This window comes from Dendropsophus ebraccatus, chromosome 2, assembly GCF_027789765.1.
Source record: "Dendropsophus ebraccatus isolate aDenEbr1 chromosome 2, aDenEbr1.pat, whole genome shotgun sequence".
In the NCBI taxonomy this organism is placed as follows: domain Eukaryota; kingdom Metazoa; phylum Chordata; class Amphibia; order Anura; family Hylidae; genus Dendropsophus; species Dendropsophus ebraccatus.
Window position 1 is genome coordinate 84846541 of NC_091455.1, and position 18163 is coordinate 84864703.

The 18163-nt window shown below is 39.0% G+C and overlaps 1 protein-coding gene across 6 annotated transcripts in view; it reads left to right on the top strand.

Moving 5' to 3' along the window:
- Window positions 1–18163, top strand: part of NFATC1 (nuclear factor of activated T cells 1) — a 156321-nt gene that overhangs the window by 106628 nt on the left and 31530 nt on the right. For 4 of the 6 annotated variants that reach the window (XM_069957886.1, XM_069957889.1, XM_069957890.1 and 1 more), the window contains one exon: window positions 12269–12958. In XM_069957886.1, the coding sequence (XP_069813987.1) occupies window positions 12269–12958 (690 nt within the window). The remainder of the gene's footprint in view (window positions 1–12268; window positions 12959–18163) is intronic. The other 2 variants (XM_069957888.1, XM_069957891.1) reach the window with 2 other exon arrangements.

Sequence of the window (18163 nt, forward strand, 5' to 3'; positions counted from 1 at the left end):
CACTACCACTGAACTAAATGTACATTTAAACAAAGCCTACTGACAAATAGACAACAAGCAGTAAATCGTGGCCATTGTTAGTAACCAGGTGATTTATGGACACTGAAGAAGAATGAGAAAAAAAATTATATTAATTGTGTTAGACCTTGTTCACAACATGTTCCTGGTGAAAGGTACTGTTTTTTTTTGTTTTATCTTTTTTTTTTTTTTTGGGGGGGGGGGGGGGTGGATTTAACATTAAAAAAACATGCAACAGAAAATATAAAAAGGTACAAGATGCAAAAACATGGTGTGACGGGAACCTAACAGAATTAACTTAAAGCAGATCTATCAGCAGCTAAATAGGGGTGTACATAAGCACATGGCTAGATAGGGCTTCACATCATGATCCCGGCCATACCTTTTTATCAACATAAGCATAAGCCTTTTTGTTACTATGTAAACTAGGCTCAAGTGTCCGGGGGCATTTTCCAGGGCAGCAAGAGCCCAGGCAAGTGAAGACCATGTCCTCATATTCACAATTCAGACCTGTTACCTAAAACAAATACATTACGTTAAAAGTATAGTGTTATATTCAGGGTCTGTTAGATAGCTAAAGCTGTTTACTGAGAAGATGTGAATAATATTTTCTATTTTATTTTGTGTGATGGCTTGATTTTAAAATTTTTGTAACAAAACATGCTTCGTATAATTGACTTCCATAGAACTGTTTAGGTAAATGGGGATCTTAGAGTCGACTTACATTTAAATCAATATGTGGTCTCCTCCAAGAACATAGTATTAATCAAAAGTGACAGAAATTGGGGCATCTAATACGATGATGTCTCCATTTTGAATTGTAATTAAATAAAAATCTGAAATCTTATAGCAGGATGTAGATGTGGTTGGATATTATGCCATGTAGTGTAAGTGATCCACTAAAATAAGGATGCAAAAGGGTCATATACATAGGCTCACATGTCTGTGATTGTACATGGTGAAAACGACTCAAGCTGAAAGGTACTTCTCGTTGATATTTACTGTACCTGTCTGAGTACAATCATTAACCATCATTGTTCTTTATGAACTGGACAGCAGAATGCCTAACACTTACTGTATAACCCTATGTAAAGTGTTAATATTTCTAAAATTTGTGACGCACAGTGTTCAATGGCTGTTTTCCAAGTTGACTGTTCTTTAATCTGTTTTTGGTGTACTCTATATTGAACCATATCCATATTACAGACTTACAGTGGGCCCAGGGGTGGATTAACTTTACCATAGGCCCCGGGCTGTTTACCAAGCCTGGGCCCCAACCCGGACTGTAACTATGGCAGAACTAGCGTGGTGCTCATAGTACAGGATAGATAATGTCATGATGCCCTGATTTGTGCAAAATTGCAAAGCAGCAAATTTTTTTTTTGCAAATCATGGCTGAACTGTAGCCTGGAGATAATACACCACTGAAAGTCATTTTGGGTGGCCCTGGGCCCCCCAGGAGCTCAGGGCCCCGCGCTACTGCCCGAAACGGACCTATTATAATCCGCTACTGAGTGGGCCCCTTTCTAATGTGAATAAAGAGGGTATGCTAGTTACAGAGCACCCCATTATGACTAGGTAGTAAATCCCTCATTGCTGTGCCTATCCACCATAACTAATGAACCATGGGTGGGAAGCATTATCATTATTAGTCCTTTTCATACCATTTAATAAACAGTAAGGAATGATATTATCTTTTACACAGTAGCAGGTCCCATTGCCAGCTGTATCTCTGTGTAGCTGTACAAGTTTCACATATCCAGGTGTGCAGTAGGTAGTAAGGTTTTTTTCATTATAATATATGTTAAATTGCTGTATTGGTGAATACCTGTTGCAGTTACATTTGTTGATATACTGCATACCATTATGTACTCTTTATATTATATTTCTTATATATTGCCTTACCATTAGTTTATAGTAGTAATTTATAGTAGTGACATCCTATTCCCTTGACAAGCCAGAATCCAAACAGCATGGGAAAACATTTAACCCTAGATACTGAAAAAGTCTGCTGTTGGTTAAATGTAGAAAAATAAATGGTTATTTACATTGGATAGAGACAATATACTGTATGGTAGAGAACTTCTTCAAAATACCAACAAAGAAGAAGGAAGGAAATGAAGTAAGAGATAAAGAGAGTGCAGATCTGTAAATGATGATGAAACCTTTGTGATATTTGGCATAACCAAAACAAAGCGAAGGATAGCAACATCTGGTGAGTTGAACACAAGTATATAGAAATTAGTATATAGAAATTTGGCAACTATACTAAGTGACTTCTATTCTCCTTTATGATGGATATCCAGTTCCTCCTTTACACAAATGACTGAACAACATTTTGGCCGATGGCGTACTTGAAATTAGCCTGATTGACTCCATTACTTAGCTAACTGCGTTACTGTGAGTGGATGTGGTTAGGCTCTGATGGTTTATAATGGAGTTCTGCTAATTTGTGAATACACAAACTACATTGTATAGTTACAACAATAGCTGTATCCTTTAGATTTATTTACCAGACATTGGACAGCTTCCACTTTACCTGTAGTTTTTTTTGTTCACATTCACAGCGTACTCTTATAATCCACCAAGTATAAAATCTGCAGAAGAAATTAAAAATATTTTTATATAAAATTAAAAAAGAAAGTTCTTATGTGTAAATTATACAACAATGTATAAAAAATATGTATCTATCTGTGTTTACAAGAGCCATTGCATGAACATTTGTTGTGCCGCTGAATTTAGCCTGTAACTATAATATTTATTTCCATTATTCTAGTCTTTTAGAGTTATTGGTTGGTTGACTTAAACATGTAGCTAGGTGAAACACAAAAAAACAGGAAGAAAAACAATAAAAAGCTTCCCTCAGACTCAACTTTTACAGGACATTTTCTGGGGACTTAAAAAACACCACAAAAAACTGTCAGCAGTTTTTCCTGCTTTTTTACATTTTTTTAAAGAGGAAGTCCCATGAACCGTAAAAAATAGCAGGCAGGTAGAGGCAAGAAAAAATAACAAGGGAACTCACCCATCCCTATGCCTCTGTTGGCTGGCTGCAGCAGCAACGTCACAGCCTGGCTGAGCAATTGCCCACTCAGCCAGTTTGTGACTGGGGTGGTGTCCTGCCAGGGTCATGACATTGTAGCTAGCAGAGGTTCAGGACCCTGGCTGATGTGAACAGGACCCAAGAACAGTGACACAGAGGCACGGGGATGGATGAGTTCACTTGTTTGTTATCTACTCACCCACCCCCGCCTGCAGCCACACTGAAAAACATCAAACTGCCCATAGCAAAAAAAACAAAAAACAAAAAAAACGAATTTTGGTATTACGTTTACTTTTCCCCATTGACCCTCAGCCAACAACTGGCCACAGTGTTTTTGACCCAAAAAAATGCAATGTGCCAAATTTGTTGTTTTTTTAGTGGGTTTTTTTTCCCAAAAATTGAAAGTTAGGTTTGAAAGACAAGATGGAGAGACTATGTTCACCTTTCTGGTAATTCTAGAGGATATGTGACCTTTTACCGAGACAATGTCACGCCCAAGGGAGGGAAGAGATGTTTGTATGTGGCAAGAGGGCTAATAATTACAAATGTAGTATAAAACATAGGAAAGCAAAAGAGGAAATAATAAAAAGGAAGGTTTTAAGGTTTATTCGGGTACTTTAAAGTTTTTGTAGTGTCTACAGTGTTACAGAAAGAATAATATGTCCAACTCAATAAACTTTAGTCCCTAATGTCTAGTTTAATTTATCCAAAAATGTAGCGGCCATTCCAGTGTATTCGAACAAACGTCTGGGGTGTAAAAGCCCTGTTACACGGGCCGTTTGTCAATAACAAGCGTTTCTAGAAACTCTCATTTAGCCGTTAATCGGCCCATGTGAAAAGGCCAGCAATCAGCCAATGAGTGCCTTGTTAATCAGCGTCCGATTGCAGCAACACTCAGCCACATATCAAGCTGTCTAAAAGGACCCTAAGAGAGAGGTTGATACTTCTAAGTTCAATCTCAATTTGCCAGATACTGAAGTAAGGGAAAGATAGATAAATAATAGGAAAAGGGTAAAGCATATAGATCCTGTAGCCAAGGACTCTTAAATTAAGGATATTGAAGGATGATATTATTTGTAGAGAGTTAGCTAAATTTTGTAATGTATAGGATATATTGACAGTAATGTGTGTGATTTGATAATTTGATGAAAACATATGCTAACTCCTAATGTTAGTTTTTATTTTGCTGGGAAGCAGTGAATCAATGTATGACATGTGGATGTCTTTTTTCTCTCCATAGAATTGTATTGTTATGTAAGTGATTATATAAAGCTGAGTGTGTGAAAGTGGAGGAAGTGGTGGTGTTCACATGTCATGTAAAAATAAGGAGGTATTATAATAAAGATTCATGGGATGGTTTATATCAATTATAACTTGATATATTGATAACTCAATATTTTAAATCCAAGATCTGTCCTGGGGTCCGTTCGGCAGGTGATGCAGTTATTGTCCTAAAAAACAACTTTTAAACTGGCAGCCCTGTGCCCAACGTCTGTGGCCTAGATTGTGTATGCATTAGCCTGGCAAAACCTCTCTGTCCCTCCTCTCCGCCCTCCTCACCATTAGGAATGCAGATTGCCTCCTATTCATCAGCTGTGTTAGCCCGGCACACAGGCTGGATCGTTAAGGCACCTGTGCAGTGTTCAGACAGGAGAAAATGTTCTAGGAGCATTCCTAATGATGAGGAGGGTGGGGAGGAGGGACAGAGAGGTTGTGCCATCCTAATGCATACACAATCTAGGCCACGGCCGGTTTACACAGGGCTGCCAATTTAAAAGTTGTTTTTTAGGACAATAACTGCATCACCTGCCGAACGGACCACAGGACAGATCTTGGATTAAAAGCAGCTATCCGAAGGTACAAGTGGTTTGGGGGGGGGGGGGGGGGGGGTCAGATTGTGGGTACAGAGTCACTTTAAGTCTTACTTCTATGCAAAGTAATGAAAAAGACCCTTATAAGCTAATGTTTGATTTCCTTACCTTTCATCACTTTCTCAGTTATAGTGTCTGTTGTCTTGGATATTGTCCTAGAGGAACTTTTCTACATGGAAATAAAATCTTGCTTTATTTGAAAATTCTAATTAAAGGAGTATAGGACAGACCATTGTCCAAGAGGTTTAATGTTGACCATACATATTAGATAGATCAACCCTCTTCAATTGGGTAAAGTAAAGTCAAAGCCAGACACCTGTGTCAGTTGTCATCTTCTGAAGTAACAACTGATGAGGCATATTGGAGCCCAACTTTCTTAAGCCTTTTTACCCATGATGTGTAATACAATGGGACTTTCAGGCTGTCCCCCATGTACATTCTGGCAGCTTCTGTATTCTATCATCCAGTGATTATGGACAGCTTTATGCTTTGCTGACATGTCTGCTTTACATCTCTGAAGGAGTCATTTGTTTAGAGCCTAGGATGGCTCTAAACTCCTTCCTATGGGATCAGAAAAGCCATTTCCAAACCAAGTTTGGTAAGTGGATCACTTGATATAACAGACCAGAATCCCATATTCTCTAAATATACAAAGCCATAAGCTAGCCATACATGGTAAATTAATGGTGGACAAAATTTCTGATTTTTACCACCCATCTATGTGACCTCCCAACTGTCCCTGAAAGATCATTTCAGGGGACGAAAGCCTAATCCCCAAGGGGATTCAGCAGCAGCAGCAGAAGCGTACTTCCCTTTCTCCACTGAAAACTTATACATGCTGGGCACAAGCCCCCTACCTACAGTTGCTCCGTCCCACCTCCTGTATCCTCATGTGTACAGATGAAAGAGTTATTTCTGCTATTGTACAGGCAGAAAACGGATTAAAAAAACGGATACATTTGTGTGCAACCATTTTGATCCATTTTTCCATTGACTTCCACTGTAAAAAAGACGGATCAAAACGGATCAGTTTTTTTTGATGGACACAAATACGTTTTTTTTTTTACAATGGAAGTCAATGGAAAAATGGATCAAAACGGATGCATACAAATGCATCTGTTTTTTTCATCCGTTTTTCATCCGTTTTTTGTAAAAAAACGGATTGCAAAAACACAGTGTGAACCTAGCCTAAGTGGCTTCTCCTCACAGCACTGGACAAGGAGTGGTAGGGAGAGTAGAAAATGTTTTTCCTGTTCTGCTCTCCGATGCTCTCCTGCCTCTCTCTGCACCCCCACACATGATGTTCAATAATTGCCCAATGCTGCACCTTAGACAAGATGAGCAGAAACAGGAAGTGGAGTGTAAACCTTTTCTGCTCCCTGGATCCTTCACACCCTTTAAAGGGGATGTATCACCTTGGTCTTGTTTTACCGATTACAGCCAGGTACTGAAAGATTCTCTTTTTTAATAATGTGTTTCTATATTTTTATTATGCTTTCTTTTTATTTAAAGGGGTTCTCTGGAGAAAATCAAGTCAACTGGTGCCAAAAAGTTATACACATACACAATTACTTCAATTTAAAAAAAAAACTTTAAGCCTTCCAGTACTTATCATTTGCTGTATGTCTTACAGAAAGTGATGCAGCCACCTCTGTCCTTGTCAGGAACTGTCCAGAGCAGGATAGAAAATCTCTCCTGCTCTGGACAGTTCCTGTCATAGACAGAGGTGACAGCAGAGAGTGTCAGCCCGGAAAGAATACACCACTTCATGCAGGGCATACAGCAGCTGATAAGTACTTGAAGGTGAGAGTTTTTTTTGTTTTCAATAGAAGCCATTTTACAAATCTGTATAACTTCCTGGCACCAGTTGATTTGAAAATGTTTTTTTCTCCAGAGTGCCTCTTTTTTGTACATTTTATGGGGGCTGCCATCTTGTCTGAGCAACAGCAAGCCCCATGGACCATTGGCAACAATAGACAGGCTCAGTCTTATTCAGATGAGTGAGAAATGTTTCTGGGTATGCTCAATGACCTTTTATAGAGGTCATCCTACAAAGAGAGGGGCTGAGTTGTAAGCAGCAGCTATTGTGTGCACCTCTGTTCTCTATATACTGATGTAACCTGGCACTGTACTCCTGGCATTGTTGATTAAAAGGGTACTGTTAGGATATGGTCTGTATAGAAAAGGAGTCTCAGCTTAGTTTTAGGCCTAATGGTCAGAATGGAAACTGCAAGATTTCAGGATTATTTTAAAATATTAATTGTAAACTTAGAAAAATTTTAAAAAATCACCTAAAATTCTTAAAAAATATGTTTAACATAAAAGCTTGATTTAACCAGTTAACGACTCAGGGCAAGCATGCTCAGGACGTGAGCTTGTTCTATACATGACACATGGCTGCTATCAGCTTTTGGGGGCAGCCATTCATAGCCGACACGGAGCAATCCTCTCAGCTGGCTATTTAACCAAAACTGACAGTGGCAACGATTTTAAACACTATCATTGTAATTGTTCTGACTTGAGAAATATAGATAGCGTGTCAGATTTAAGACATGGCTAACGGCATAAAGACAAGACTCCCCCCCCTCCCCTAAAATTTTAAAAATAGATTCTTTTTTTTTTATTTCACCGCTCAAATAATTATCTTTCTTTGGTTTCACAGCATAGTTTATGGAAAAATAAGCATGTCATTACGCAGTACAATTGGTGTGGCAAAAAATGAGACCTCACATGGGTCTGTAGGTGAAAAATTGAACGTGGTATGGCCTTTTAGACAAGACTGGGCAAAAAAGTTCAAAATGAAAATTTGTTCAGTCCTTAAGGGGTTAATCACAAGGTAATTGTCTGATGACACATTCCCTTTAAGAGAAATTAAATAAGAGCCATTATGTGCCATAACAAGTATGTAACAGTATTATCAAATACACTTGAGCAGCATTTTTTTTTTCTAGTTGAAAATTGACTAAATTAAAGGGGAATAACTCCATATTGCATAATGCATATTACCATTAGAATAGACATTACACTTGGGGAAGCAGCCTGTTTCTGGAGCATTGCAGCCTCCACACAGTGAAACAGAGCAAGCAGTGACTTTCCACACGCTCTTCCTTACTGTGTGGTGGCTGCAGCGCTTCTGACTCAGGCTGCTTTCCCAAGTGTAATGTCTATTCCAATATAAGTACAAGGATAGCAGGCAGCTTAGCAGACCAAGGAGAGTAGTGTAAGTCCCATGGGACAGAATGGAGCCATGTCTTGACTACTGCTGAATGTGAATGTAGTGGACACAGCATTGATATATGCTTCATAATTACCCGCTATGCCCCTGCCTCCACCAATTACACCAAACCCTCTACCAATGCTTTCCAAATATCGAACTACTATTCCGTTTCCAATTCCGGCTATAGTAATAATGTTGTAGCTAATATTCTACCTAGTTTGGACACTATCATATATGTGCATACAGTACTACAGACAGAACCTAGGCGGCTTTGGTTATTAAAAGGCAATGGATTAGAACGAGTTGTAACCATAATACTATGTCAGTGTTCTAATATGTGCATGAGCTACAAGAAAAAGTCTACATTTACATGAAAGTGATTGACTAACACCACAGACATGTTAATGTGTGACATAAGGCGGTCACAGGAGAAATGTCTTTCTTTAGCTAAGAAAGTTGAGTACAGACTCAGTCAACACTGGCTCACAACTCTGACATCTCACATTAGTCTGACCTTCCTGTAACATAGATTTCAGGCTCGTAATTACAGAACGGTGGAAACACTGAGGGCAGAAATGTAACTACTACTGACATCCACACCAAGAACTAGTCCTCACACTCAAGCTTTTTTTTTTTTTAATACTGATGAACTGTTTCATGAGTTTCCACAGTTGTCTTGTTTTAGGATTTACTATTTTAACCTATGAGACATCGGCTGAAGAGATAACTGCTATGGTGATAGTGTAAGATTAATATGAAAGGAAGTTGCAGATGTGTGGTAACCAGCATCTGATGTTCACTAGTAGGAGTTGATAAGTGTGAATATGTTAGGCCAAGGCTGCTTGGGAGGCTACATAGTGAGCCTCATCATATGCACAGCTTTTTTGTATACATTTAGCACAATTTGGTGGTTTCATGTTTGTTTTTTGTTTGTTTTTTTGCCAAACCAAGAGTAGATCCCAAAGAGAGAGTATGCACATTTATTCCACATATCTAAATAGGGTTATCGTAGCATGCACAAGGCTTTTGGACACCCTATTCAGATCTATAGAAAAATGTAGTGCATAGGGCCTATCCTGTATCTCCATGTCTCTCTAACTTAGGCCACATTCACGCTTAGTATGACACTGGCCGTTCTGTGACCCGACTGAAGTGTCACCCAGTGTCAGCGAAGTTTATCCCAGACAGTACTGCAGTACTGGCTGAATAAACTTCATTTGTATTGAATTTTTTTATCTCAATTCATCATTGCACACAATGGAAAGTGCGGCTGGAGCCACACTCTCCATTGTGTGACCTGTCAGGCTTGTGCGGCCGCTATTCAATCAATAGCAGCTGTGCAAAACTGACATGTCAGTTTTCCTGTGGTCACTAGATCCTGGCCAGAGTGCATACTATGGGGGACATTTATGAAGTCCGGCGTGCTTACAAATGTCCCCACAGCTCCGGAGCTTAGGGGATTTATGTAGAGGCGCATTGCCTCTACATAAATCACAAGCGCACATAGCCTGTTCATGCGAAAATTTCGAAACCTACGCCAGCTCAGAGCTGGTGTAGGTTTCAATATAATTTTTCTACTGGAGAAATGATAAATGTGGCCCTCTGCGTGCAGCCGCACCCCCCGTAATGCCCCCTCTCCGCCCCACTGGCAAAGGTGGAGCAGATGCGAAAATTTGTGAATATTTTTACGACGATTTGCCCCATCTGTGCCTAAAAAAGGCATTTACGCCTTTTCATTCATGTCCCCCTATGTGTATATACTCCGGCCATGATTCCTTAGACTGCAGCACGATGCAAATTTTCTATTAATCACGGCTGTTGTTGCAAATTGGCAACAACGGCCATGTCTAATAGAAATTTTCTGTTGTGTGAATGTAGCCTTAATATGAAGGCATTTAGAGATTTTTTGTTGGAGTTTTTATAAACAGCAGGAAAAGAAAATTGTTGCATATGCCACAAAAATGATAGTGGCCTGAGCATCCTAGCAGCACCCAGGAGTAATATGAGAAACCCATTCCAATGATAATGATTGTGGCAGGCGTATTATGACAGGGCAAACAGGCTGTGAAATAAGTGAGAGTTACTGTACTGCGTCCAAGGCAGCTTGTAGATTCCACTCTAGTCTTTGGGTCTGTTCAACTTTCTTGGATAACTTGCCAAAAACGAGGAAAAATGTGTTCTCCAATTAAATATTCATTGCATTTTACTGGAAAATACATTGCTAGTTTCTCATTGTGGTTTTAATGCACACAAATAAGGTGTGCAGCTTATTATGTTTTAGTACAGTTACCAGGGTGTGATTTATTTTGCTTGTGACTAATTTTCTTAATGGTAGGGAGTGAAATTAAAGGAATTACATTCTGTGTGAGGCTTCATTGTTTGTGCTCTGCATACTTGTCATGGGTACAGAAGCTTTCATTTTCTTTTTTTCCTCTCATTTTAAGCACTATCCATTATGTATGCTTTACACTGGGTGTGCACTTAGGTAATATTTATACAATATAATTCTCTTTCTTTTTATGATAAATAATAGAGCTCAACTACAAATAAGCTTTGAAAATGAGACCCTCATCTGTCTCACAGTTTGTCTGGTTTTACATGAGCGAATAGGAATAGGCCTCTAATAGGGATACACATAGGGATATTACAGATGAAATACTATCACTATGTGATCAGCATTTCATTTGTATTTTGGGGGCCTTTTTTTCCTCCGGACTTATAAATCCCTAAGGATTTATGTAGAGGCGCAATGTCCCTACATAAATCCCATGCACACCGGAGCCTCTGCCTTTGCACGCAGTGAAATCTATGTCAGATCAGAGTTAAAGTGGGATTCACTGACATTTTTCCTGTGGAAAAATATGAAATGTGACGCACACAGAGCATGTGTGTCCTCTGTGTGCAGCCGCACCCACCGTCCTGCCCTCACCCCACTGGTGCAAACAGCGCAAAGGGGCCCAATGCAAAATAAATATTTGCAAAACAGGCCTTTGTGAAAAAATATATACGCATGGGGCCCCTTTATGCCACAAAATATCGCCAATGCCACATAAAAGATGTCCCCCTCTATGCTGATCTGTATTTTAATCCTTTCCCATAGACTCCATTGGGCGTATTTTATCCAGTAAATAGATGAAGGTAGTACATTCTAAATTTTTTAAATATGCACAAATTTTATACACCCGTGTGAACAGCCTCTAAGATTAGCATTAGGTCTATATGAACCAAATGAAATAGACATAATATGGATGCCAAATACGATGTACGGTTATAGGATGTGCCAATGCATCCACAACCACTGAATCCAACCAACCACAAAGTATAGCACTAGGTTAGAATTATACACAAACCATTGTCAGCCAGTGGTTACTTCTCTGCTTTCTGACAAATGTAATGAAGAAACACTTACTGGGGGGTGGCGTAAATATAACATGTGAGAATGGTGATGTATCTTAACGCAAAACACTAGCACTTGCATGAATAGGCTGCATGTTAATCGGCAGTGTAATAATCCTGCAATGTATGAAATTGTGTATTAGTTCTAACATTACAGTCTTCAGTAGTCTGAAGAAGGGTAATCTAAACATGCTCGGCATTGCTGGACACTCGCATAATCATCTAAGCTGCTGGTGACATCATAAACCACAACTGCATTTACTTGTATATATTTTATCCTTGATTCATTTGAATCTGTTTAGTCTGACAGCAATTTTAGCAAACACACAGACATTTATCAAGCGATCCATCAGTAGCAGCAGAAAAGGCAATAATACATCCAAGTCAAATTTTTTGCTTTGATTAATACAAATCCATGGAGCCCTTGGGTCCAAAGCTTCTTCAGCAACATGGCTATTTGCAAATAGATTTTTATAGCACATTAGTGCTGGAGGAGATTCCAAAGAAAATAGCTCTTTTGAATATTAGAACCAGCTGTGACTTTCTTATGCTGATGACTCATAGTTTTTTTTTTTTATTGGGTGGGAGAACGAGGCAAAAGACACACAGAGTCTTATTCAAGACGTTGTTTGTTTTGCAAGGGGTATCCTAGCCACAAGCCAACTTGATCTTACCAAAATGCAACTAATGTTTATTTAATTTTTTTTTCTCCTCTCCTAACAGTTCCAATTATAAAAACAGAGCCCACTGATGACTATGAGTCAGCTCAAACCTGTGGCCCAATGAACCAAGGATTAACTCAACTCTCCAAGCCATACTACAGCCAACAGATTTTGATGCCCTCTGATCCTGGTTCGTGCCTCGTGTCTGGCTTCACGTCCTGTCAGCAGAGAAACAGTGTGATGTCATCGTCTCCAAACTCAAGCCCCAAACTCCATGACCTTTCAACTTCTGCGTACAACAAATGCATCTCGAATCCTGGTCACTCCCAGCTAGGACTTCAACAGCCCACTGGAGGGGTCCCCACCATACAGGAAGTGCCACGGTCTATAGTTGTGCACCCAAGTTCACCCGAACAGTCATCCCACATCATGCTGCAGCCGCAGGTGAGTCTCCATCAGAGCAGTAGCTGTCCCCTTGGTTTTCAACAAACAGTCTATCCCAACAGTCCCTCTTCTCCAGTTCCATCTATTACCCAAGAGCCATCCTATTTTCAGCCCTGCAGTCCAACTCACTCATCAGTAATGGGCCAACAGCAGCACCAACAACAGAAGGTTCAGAGAATTGAATCTCCAACCACTCAACCTCTGTCACTGCCAGAGTTGCATGAGGACAGTAATCATAATTTGGCCCCTATTCCTGTAACCATCAAGTGTGAGCCTGAGGAATTGGATCAGTTGTACTTGGATGATGGTAAGTGTTCCGCAGCTGTTGAGGCATTCATTCCACTATATTGCTGTATCAGTAAGTTCTTTATTAACCAGATGCTTTCAGGAGCACTCATAAATTAACAGCACTAAGAAATGGTGCAGAAATATGTCCATTTAGAATTAATAAAAATAAGAAAAGGGAATTGAGAATGTTCCTAATGTAGCATTTTTCATACTGTGTATTTAAAGCATTAAATGCCATTCGTAACCACAGAGGTAGCTTAACCACCAATTGCTACACACAAGTAATTGCAACCATATGCTCTTAGCTCATGCAGGTGATTTGATAAAGTCTGAGTAGAAGTACAATAAAACGTCTAGCTATGAATAGTTCAGCTCTCTAGTGCACTCACTCCAGTAGCAGAAAAGATCACATTAATCTAAAAGGACTGTATTCACTCAGTATTAAAGCTCTTTTAGAAAGGCTTTGAGTTTATCGATTGCTTTTATTAAAAAAAAAAATAGTGCAAATGAAATGTCTAATTAAAAAAAGTTATAATATCCAAAATAATAAAAAGTGAGCATAGACTAACAGCTCCGAGGCAATGTGCTCATTGTCGTTATATGGGAAATTGCTGCCATCTCTGTTCTGCAGGTGATCTATCTGTCTTTCCTGGAAACCTCTGATAATGTACCTCTTGTTAAGCTTTTTTTTTATAGTAAAATAATTATTATTATAGTGATTATTACCATGTGTAGCATCTACAAATGGTAGCTACGGTAGTACATTGGAGTTGCCACCCAGCTTTTTACTGACCCCTGTTATGTAAAACTCCACTGATAAGTGTACCTGTCACAATATTTTAATTTTTTTTTTAAGAAATCAGCAGGGGTTGTGATCACAAGCAATATATTCTTTCTACGTTTAAATCAATGTTATACATATGGCTGCTAGGTGTCTCCCTTCCTGCAGTCCATTCTCCCACAGTGATGATATATAATTAGCTTAGGTTAATTGCTCTCAGCTGATATATAAGCTGCATGATGAACAGGTGTTTTTCCTTGCATGAAGGCACCAAGCACTGGGACTTCCTGTGTTTAGTCTCTATTTTTCGAACAGAGAAAAGGCTAAATATCGGCACAGAGGGAGCATGTATAATGTTGATTTAACCATAGAAAACTTAAAAATAAAAATAGAAATGGAAACGTCTCCCAATAGGTCTGCATCCAGATTTTCCAGGCACCCAGAGCGGCAAGGAGTAGAGTGGAGTTCAACGGCAGCCGGCTGACGAGCCGACCACATAGCTTAGGGCCCTATTACACGGGACGATTATCGTGCGAAAAATCGTTAAATCGTTCGAATTTAAACAATAATCGTTCTGTGTAATTGCAGGCAACAATTGAAAAGTCGTTCGTATGTCGTTGATCGTTGATTTAGATCTGAACCTAAAATTATCGTTAATCGTTCGCTTATCGTTGGCTGTAATTCCTTGTTCGTTCACTCAAGTTCCGCACTTTTTCAGTGTTCAGTTCAGTTCAGTGTAATAGCACATTGCCCATTGTTTCCCTGAGGTCAGAAGGAATAAACGATAGCAATAACGATCGTAATAACGACTATCGTTCTGTGTAATATGGCAAACGATTTCAGGTTAACAATAAACAATGTAGTTTGCGACCGTTTATTGTTAGTTGTTAATCGTTAAAAATCGCTCCTTGTAATAGGACCCTTAGTGAAGCCCTTTGCTAGCAATGGGAATTTGCTCATCTCTAATAACAACCCCTGTTATTTTCTTCAAAAAGAAGGAAAAATTTCTTTAAAAAGACAGGTACGCTTTAATGTTAGGGCTTGTTATACAGATGACACCAAGGAAAAATGATATGCCTATATTGTCCGTATTGTACATCTCTATGCCTCTTATTTCATAAAGAGATAATTTTTTTTCCTAAAGAATATATAAAAAAAAAAAATCATGGTATGATTTAATATCCCTTAAAAGCATTGGTTGTAAGGTTGTTCAGTGGTTTCTCAACATACAATATTAGGCTATGTTCACACTACGTAAAAGTACGGCCGTTGTTGCCATCGACAACAACGACTGTACTTTTCACGTTGTGGAACACTGCCTCTGCTTCTATGGGATCCTGGCCGGAGCGTATGCACATCGTATACGCTCCAGCCAGGATCACGTGCGGCTCCGCAAATTTTTCTGCGGCCGTAGGAAACTTTGTTAGTTCACACAATGAAGCAAGCGGCTCCGGCCAGTACACTGCGGCCAGAAAGATCACCCGGCCTGAAGTGGATCTGCTATGATTTGGAAGGTGAAGGAGACCTCCTGGGTCAGTGAACAGGGCTGTAGACCCCGCTATGCAGATGATGCCCCTCCTCCACTCGCGCTCCCACCCAGTACAGGGAGCTCTTAAACCAAGTCATCATTTTGAAAAACTGAGAGCTCTTAAGCCAAAAAGCTCTTAAACCAAGTTACTCTTAAACCAAGGTACCACTTGTATTTAACTTGAAGAGTCCTACAAGTATAACTATACTAGTTGAGATGAGAATATCCCTTTAGGGAATGTGTTTTAGAGCTTAAACCGATCACTTTATGGTCCACAAGACATGTCTCAGATAGATGGAAAGCTGTCCCAGCAGAGCTTTTGTTTATCAGAATTATCATCTCATTATATCCCATCATATTTGTCTCAGACAGATTGATAAATGTTGGGCATATGTGTAGCATCTACTTAACATTAAAGTGTCACTATCAATTTAAAACAACTTTTCATATGAAATAGAGACATGTCAAATGTTTTGATGAGTCAGAATGATGGTGCCTCGACCTCCTTCTATGGCTAGAATGAGCCGGAAGAAGTGCTCAGCTAAGCACTTCTCCCTGTCCTGCATAAGATGAGCAAGACAGCATCAGTAGTGCTTAGTTAATCATGTCTCCTTGCAATTGGTGTCTCTATGACCTGTTAAACGTTTTGCAAAGTGATAGTGACACTTAATGAGCTAGATAGATAGATAGATAGATAGATAGATAGATAGATAGATAGATACTGTTGTCTCAAGTCAGTTTTAAACTTTTTAATCCATAAAAAGTAGGATTTTTGTTGTCAGAGTTGTCAGACTTTGCTTCTAAAAGATTTATTGAGCTATTTTGAAAGGTTAATCCAAATAGTGATTGTGACCTCAGCGAGTTGTGATTTAGCACTCACCACGGCATATCCTGGGGACCTCAACTCCTTGTATTTCTGTGATGCATAAAGTCTTTAGTTTGAATAGGATTATAATTTACAATTAACTTGTCTGCTTTAACTAATGGTTGCCAAGGAACATCTGAATCTGATTGTCTTTTAGGGAAAAAAAAATACATAACAAAATAGAGTTCATTGTGTCTTTCCTTAAAAATGAAGCCAAAGTTAACTGCAGGATTTTGCTGGGTGCAGGTATAAAAATCAGGGGGTTGCTTGGGGCTTGACTAACAAGGGGAGCTTTTTACTATGCAGACGAAAAGAAATTTCTTTATTACCACAGCTGCAAAGCTCAATAAAAATGTCAGACTTGTTCTAATTCTTAACTCTAGTTTAGGATATGATTCTGTAACCCTTACTAATGAATTTTACTAATATAAAACAGGTCAGTGATTATATCCAGGACTTTATATGTCCTCTTATGTGATTCTCTGCCAATCTGAGACAGTATATTGACACCTAGAGAGCTTCTCTCCACATCTTGCTGTTCCCTGCATAGACTTTCTATTGGGTCTATCTCCTGCTGAAGTGAGAGACAGGAAGAGAAGCACTTAGCTAAATGCTTCTCCTGGTTCATTCTAGCGATTGGCGAGGGTCTGAGCACCCATACAGTACTCAAACCGAACAAAACTTTTGACATGTCTCTATGATATGCTTGGCAAAGACTAGTTCTGGTTGAAATGTTGCATTTTTCTGTATTTGGAAATGGAATAAAGCCTTAAAAATGGAAGCTGTTGAATTCCCCATTTCTGCATGTCTTTATGATATTTCTGAAGTTTTTTTAAATAGAGATTGACACTTTTTACGGGGTCCAGCTAAATGAATTCATCTATCTTCAATCTTATATGCACTTGGGTATTATTTGATGTTTTTAATGGAAGGTACGTTTTACAGTCACTTGAGGTCTTTGTTGAGAAGTATATTTTTCGGTAGATTAGTCAATGTAAAGTACTGCAGTTTATTTCCTCAACATTCACAGCTAAATGCAGTGTGAGGACCCCAGAGAAAAGTTTCCCAGACTTCTCCTTCCTGCTCTTTTCTGAGTGTAAGCGGGGGTTATTGTGCTTTATAGATGTCATTGAAGGCCCATTTCTATGAGCCTCTTTCACTGGTAGCCTATTGACGTATTATAAAGTTAACCAATTTATATCTGGAATTTAATAATACATTAATACTCTGCATTGAAGACCGTTGGATACTTAGACATTCCCTTTAATTCCAATCAAAACTGAATTTTAGTAATTTGTGTAGCATTGCCTTCATTAAGAGTATTACCTTGAACAACCCCATTTTCTAAGATGTTTTGGGGATTTAAACCAAGCAATATTACTATACATTATGATACTAAATGTTGTTTGCAGCAGTAAATGAATAGTTAGTGACTGCTCTCCTTGGCAGGAGCAGCTCACGTGCGCTAATTTCCGATAGCTAACCCCCTTCCCCCCCCCCCCCCCCAACAATCTGGTCATCACTAGACATGGACTGACTAGAGCAAATAATCCCTTTAATGATAAAATATCTTATTAGAACTATTCCAGTGACCTTTTTGGAGGACTATCTTAGTGGTCTAGCCTTTAAGTCTTCAATCCTTTGCTAATGCATAAAAATAATCTTGACCTACTGATCATAATTTTTTTGTTTTTAATTAATTTGCAACCATCACCATTCAAAACCTGATATACAGGGGTTGTGGTATTACCCTGAGCCTTCCGATTTTGTATTGGTTACATGTGAAACAATAAGATATTGTGCTTTATGGTTCTGTAGTTGTTCCTACTGTGGAACATACTAGTGTTCCCCAATGCTTTGAATATTACAAGAGCACTGATCTGAATGAAGCTAAACAGTGACTGTGTGTAAACAGTAGCTCATGTTTCTTATCCTTAAGGGATTTTTCAGTCATGAGAATGTGTTGTATGTTGAGGTTGACCAGGCTAAAACATGTGTTTACAGAGCTGGTAGATTGAGTGCACATGATCTGAGCTTTCAACAATTGTTA